The following is a 6,030-nucleotide window of genomic DNA, read 5'->3' on the forward strand; positions in this document are numbered from 1 at the left end:
GGCCCAGCACAGACGGGCACGGAGGAGCCGCCCCGGGAGGGCCCAGCACAGACGGGCACGGAGGAGGGCCCAGCACAGACGGGCACGGAGGAGCCGCCCCGGGAGGGCCCGGCACTACACACGAAACCAGCCCACGTTTGTATCAGTGATTCCCCAACTTCGATATTTCATGCACTGTCAACATTAAAAATAAAATTGGGGGATACATATATTGTACTTCTCGTTTTGCCAGATAAGGTCTTCTTAAAACCAAACTGAAACAAGGAGAGACCTCTCTACGACTGACTGCAGCACCATCCCCGGAAGAATATTTCAACATCAAAAAAGAAGGACACAGTCTAAGACGGATCGACAGTTCTTTAAGTTGAATAAATGAAGTCTTTAACACTGAATGCCACGTTCAGCTCTCATTTCTTTCTCCGGGAGCAGGAGAACATCAGCACGGGCTGGCAGGGCCCTCAGGAAGTATCCGGAAGCAGGACCACAGTCGTCCAAGGGCCCATCTAGCTCTAATCTTGCAAAAGTGCTCCTTTATAATAGAATAAAGAAAAACGTAAATGAGAGAAAAAGAGAGCTGAAAGTACAGAAAGTGTCAGTTAAAGAAAATACAGACAAGAAGATAGGGAGATAGAATAAGGCACGGACGTCTCACTGACGTTTTCAATACAGGCTCTCTGTATTGCTAATGCTGCTTCTCCCCACAAAAACCTCAAGACATTTACAGACCTGCTAGATTCTAAAACCACTGAATGTCACAAAGGCGTTACTGCAATGATGCAGCCCCACCGACCCCATAGCCTGGCAGAGATCAAATGCCCTTGGACCTCACAGAAAAAGAAAAAAAATCTATGATTACTTGCTTCATCATGTCAAACTACAAAATGCCAATGTAATATATATTAAAACAGGATGAGTACATATAAGTTAATATGCATCTAACCATTCACTTTCAAAATACATTAATACTCTGTACTTGAATAGACAGAAAACATAATCATATTTTCAGAAATGCTTAGTGTTCATAAAAAACAATTTCACCGATCTCATCCCACCTAACACTATAAAAGCCGTGTGAGACAGGCATTTCACAGATAAGAGAAGAAAGGTTAAAATGACTTGCCTAAGAAATCCCAGAGAGAAAGCAAAAGCAAAACAAGTATTTCCAAAGCCCTTAATTCACTAACGCACACCACGCTGGCCACTGGGGAGCATGCAGTGCGTGCATTTGATACAAACTCTAGGATGTCTCCAATTACGACAAAATCGGGCAAAACACACCACAACAGGTCTGTGGGGTTATTACAACTCTGAGAACTTGAACTTTACATTTCCTGACTTGGCAAGGCCAGCTGGTTGGGGAACTGAGCTGAAATTCTAACATGTTAATGTTATCTCAAACCAGGTTGCTGCATTTTACGTTCCTGGAAGATCAGAGAGGGAGATTTGAGAGGATTAAGGCCAAGACAGAAAACTGACCTTTCTGGGCAGTTTGCAGCAACTGAATGTCAAGTGACAACAGCTAGTCTCAAAGGTCGCAGATCTCTTACTAAGCATAACCAGCCAGAATTCCTGTTAGTGCAGGGATTTGTGGGGAAAAGTTTAAGATATCAAGTGTTAAATTACATCAAAACTGCCACTCATTTTTAAAATCTGTACTTAAGTTTAAAACAATGAGCAACATAGTTTTCCAGAATCTATTTTATCATTGAATAGAGAAACTCCTAGGCATCAAGAATTTTTTAAGTGGCTAAAGAGCTACGATTTCAAATCGTTCAGGTCCCGCAGAACACATTTTCCAAGTGGCAGGTAAGACTTCTTTTGCTTTTGTTAACTAGAGAATAACGAACATTTGTCGTCTGACCATCCTCATTGGTTGATGATACAGAAAGCGAAAGTGGATCATCAGCACCTGATACTCGGTGAGTAATAAACACCCTAATAAATGCCCTGAGAGAGGTAGGTGTTCTGCCTGCCAACCTGAGGTGAATCATTTGATTACATTGTGAAAATACGCTCCCCATTAAAAAGTTCACTATGCCTTCCAGCAGAACACCGTGACCGGTAAAAAGAAACGCAAGCTGCTTCATCACCTGCCTCTTCACAAGCCGAGTCACTCAAAGTTCCAAAGTCAACTCCACCATTTCCACACAACTTTAGTACAGCAAGCACGGTTTAGAGTCAGGGACACATGTGTGCTGAGGCCTGACTTATTCATAAGCTTTGCTGTTACTAATGGATTAAAAATAAACGTTTCCCCAAAAATCACAAAGAGCATGACTCCCAACAGCAGAGCGCCCACCTTTCTCCGCTTTTCACGAGCTACGGCCCTGACTTCCTCTTCCAGCTGAAACAGAAGTCTTACTGTAGTAGCTTCACTGGGAAGCGCAGCAGGGCACACCCTCCACACGCAGGCCCCAGACACGGCACTGCCACACCTACCTAACCCCTGAGCCCACCGACATTTATAGTTTGCCTTTGTAACTCTTCCTTTGTCATCCAGATACAAAGAACGAGTTACAAAGGCAAACCATCAACTTAACAGAACCTCTTTACATATTTGGGATGGGAGAGAACTAATTAAAAGGGTAGGAGGGAGGTGGGGGATGAAAAATTACTTACAGAGTAAAACGTTCACTACTCGGGTGACGGATGCACTGAAAGTCCAGACTTCGCCATTAAGCAATATATTCATGGAACAAAACTGCACCTGCACCCCCTAAATCCATACGTATTTTAAAAAGAAAAAGTACGGGCTAGTCCTTCAGCACCAAAGGTGACTGCAATTAGGCTGGTTTTGACAGATGATCTGAACTGACCCACGAGACCTGGAACTCAGAAAAGAAGCTGGCCTATCTCTGTCTCCCCTGTCCTTCCACTCAGCACGTCTCTCAAGTAACTGAAGCAGGCTTCCTGGGCACCAACACTTGTTATTGCAACTACCTTTTCTGTAACTCTCAAGATACATTAATATACACTGAGTAAAAACAGACTCATTTTTACAAGTGCCCAGAGTTCACAGAGAACACCTTCACATACATGACCTCGCCTCCCAGAATCCTGAGGGCAGGCATTTTCAGATGAGAGAACGGAGGTGTAGATGGTTAAAATGCCCAAGGCAGGGGTAACTGGCTTTACAGTTGAGACTTTTTAACATCTACGTCGACTGCTTACGTGTCTATAGTGCGAGGGGCCACTCCACGCTTAGATCAAGTCACTGTCACAGACAAAGACGGCACTGAGCTCTGAGCAAAGCTGAGAAGCACTAGGGACAGCTCAAGGACACGTAGCCACCTGCACTGACAACAGGTGTCCAGGGTCACATCTGAGTTTTTCTTCTACAGAATCAAATTGCCAATCAGGTACTGACAAGTTCAACAGCATGTCAGAATCTCGGTTTGAGATAAGAGCAAAGCAACCATTCTAAAAATAGCCACCAAAACACGGGCAGAAGATTGCTACGGTCTTCAGAGAAAAGCAGTGGCTCACTTCCTTCCGTGTGCACCATGCCTTCCAACCACTTCTGTTTCTTGACACGACTAGGAACCAAGGAAGTTCTCTAATGCTGCTTCTCCTCCTTCCAGGCCTAGAGTGCTACTCTGCTGCTTCTCCTCCTTCCAGGCCTAGAGTGCTACTCTGTTTTCCTAGGAAAACCCCTCCTCCACCATCCTCAATCTTAAAGGTTCACCTTTCTGTGAAGGATCACGACAGCATGTGGAGACACAGCCCTGGGTAGCACACAGTGGCTCCAGCTTCCCACCTCCCATTCCCGTCCTGATCTACCACCTCACTTTTCCCATGTCAACCCATCTTACTCCAGCTCTATTTTTTTCCCCAAAAAGGTAGATCTCACAAAATTATTGCATAACCTGTGATTTCTCTGCTCTGCCCCAGTGAAGACTCAAGGTCGGCTGATGGCCAGCGTTTAGTAACTCCCAGAGTGGTAGGACACCTGGGATCCTGAACATCGGGGCACACGACCTGCACTCCTGATTCGTAGGGTATGCATGCACCAGTGCTTGGGGCATAAAAGGTGAATCCAGACAAGCCTGGGGACTCTCAGGTTCACAAACTTCACCACAGCCTACAACTTCCCTGTGAAATGCAGTAACACATAGTTCCAGGAGGGTTGCTGTGTCTTTGACCTGTGTCATACAGCACTGGACCAACCTGAGAACCAGAGGCCGGACTCAGCGGCACGGGCTGCTAAGTACTTCACTTCCAGCCCCAGCCTTTCAGCCTGCAAAAGTCACATTTGTGCTTCAGGAAAATTGTCATCTACTCCACACCACGGTATTTCCGGGCTCCTTCTACACAGCCACGAGTGACTGCTAAAGCTGTAGCTGCCGTGGGTCTCCAGGGCCCTGCCCCCTATCTTGCCAAAACCTAATCCTACCTGTCTCCACAGGATTTCTTCAATACGGAAAAGGGGGCAATTATGAATCTCTCTCTAGGTGCAAACAGAGTTAAAACGACATCAAAGGTTTATTCGGCTACGAAGAAATAGAGGACCGGACTTTCCTGAGCCAGAACAACCTATTCGTTCAACTCAGCCAGGCTTCCGCAGCATGCTGTCCCGTAAGGCAGCTGCCGGCCTCCTGGGGTTCTCAAGCCCTGGAAATGCCACGGGTCTGACCTGAGACGTGCTAAGTATGAAACAGCACACCAGAGTCCCCAGCCTGTGTATGAAAGAAGGACATAAACTTGCTCATTAATTTTTTATATTGCGTACATATCAAAATAGTATTTCAGATATACTGGATTAAGTAAAATGTATTATTAGAATTAATGTTGCCTGTTTCTGCTTGCTGTTTGAAATGTGGCTTCTAGAAAATTTAAAACTGCCCATTTGTGGCTTACTATCTACTTCTACTGGACAGTGCTGCTTTAGACAAAACCCAACAAATCGCTTACGGTTTTATTTCTAGAGGAAAGATGAGCACACTCAAGGTTTAAGTTACCCTTTTTAAACATCAGACCCTTCTTGTGGACATCCCGTGAGTCTCTCTGCATAACGGAAGGACCAGTCAGCCACAAGGAGCCTCCTGCCACAGCTCATCCCAGCACGCTCAGCATCGACGTCGCAGGCTCACAGCCTCTTCCCTGGGGCACCAGGCCTGCAGGGTCAGCAAGGGTTCCACGAGCTCTGACGATGTCACAATCTTCTACTTCTTTGACTTTACCATCCTCTATTCATTTTTTAAAATGTCTCCAAATAAGACAGAAAAAAGAAACTTACAGGTTTTGAGATGGTGAATCCGCTGCTGGGATGCACAGGTATTTAACTCCCTGCAGAATAATAAAAAGTAAAAACATAAAAATAAAAACATGAAACTCAGTGGAGAAAAGTATTTAAGGAACTATTTACTCAGGTCAAAAAATAAAAAATAAAAAGGAGAAGTTTTTCACTCGTCTTTTGTTGCCAAGGAACTGCAGAAAAACTAATTAAAGTTCCTGGTTATTTTCCGTGACCATGCGTACAAATAATCCTGCTTTGGTCTGCAAACAGCTTGTAGGTTTAGGCAAAACTGAAAGGACACGTCAAAAAAGTGAAATACTGGAGTGCTTTTCCGTAAGTTTCAACTACTTTCAAAACCAGCGTCTCAGATGCTAGTTTATATATTCCAAATTTTTTATATGTTTCATTTAGGAATCTGAATGTTCAAAAAGGAAGCACTATTTGTAAAAGCCTTAACATAATGAGTGAAAACTATCATGTCACATTACAGCTTTCTACATCAATTTTAGTATCATGACAGCTACAATTTCACGGATGCACCAACATGAGCTTTACCCCAGGGATAATTTGTTTCATTTTGCTTGCTTTTCAGGACAATAAAGGTTTATATGTCAAACAAACATACTTTTTTCTTTTTTAAAGAATGGCCAAATTTGAAAAAAAAATAAACTTCATATACTCCTCTATAACACTCAGAAAAAGGTTTATGTAAATCCATGTTATAACAGGCATGCTAAATTTGAGATTTAGTTTTTTAAAAAACTGGCTCTTTCTCCTTCGGGGGGGGGGGGGGG

At 43.9% G+C, this 6,030-nt stretch overlaps 1 protein-coding gene across 5 annotated transcripts in view; it reads right to left on the reverse strand.

Moving 5' to 3' along the window:
- DUSP22 (dual specificity phosphatase 22) overlaps nt 1-6,030 on the reverse strand; it is a 57,070-nt gene that overhangs the window by 11,007 nt on the left and 40,033 nt on the right. For all 5 annotated transcript variants that reach the window (XM_023221047.1, XM_023221045.1, XM_023221048.1 and 2 more), the window contains one exon: nt 5,237-5,286. In XM_023221047.1, the coding sequence (XP_023076815.1) occupies nt 5,237-5,286 (50 nt within the window). The remainder of the gene's footprint in view (nt 1-5,236; nt 5,287-6,030) is intronic.

This window comes from Piliocolobus tephrosceles, chromosome 5 (genome assembly GCF_002776525.5).
Source record: "Piliocolobus tephrosceles isolate RC106 chromosome 5, ASM277652v3, whole genome shotgun sequence".
Taxonomy (NCBI): Eukaryota; Metazoa; Chordata; class Mammalia; order Primates; family Cercopithecidae; genus Piliocolobus; species Piliocolobus tephrosceles.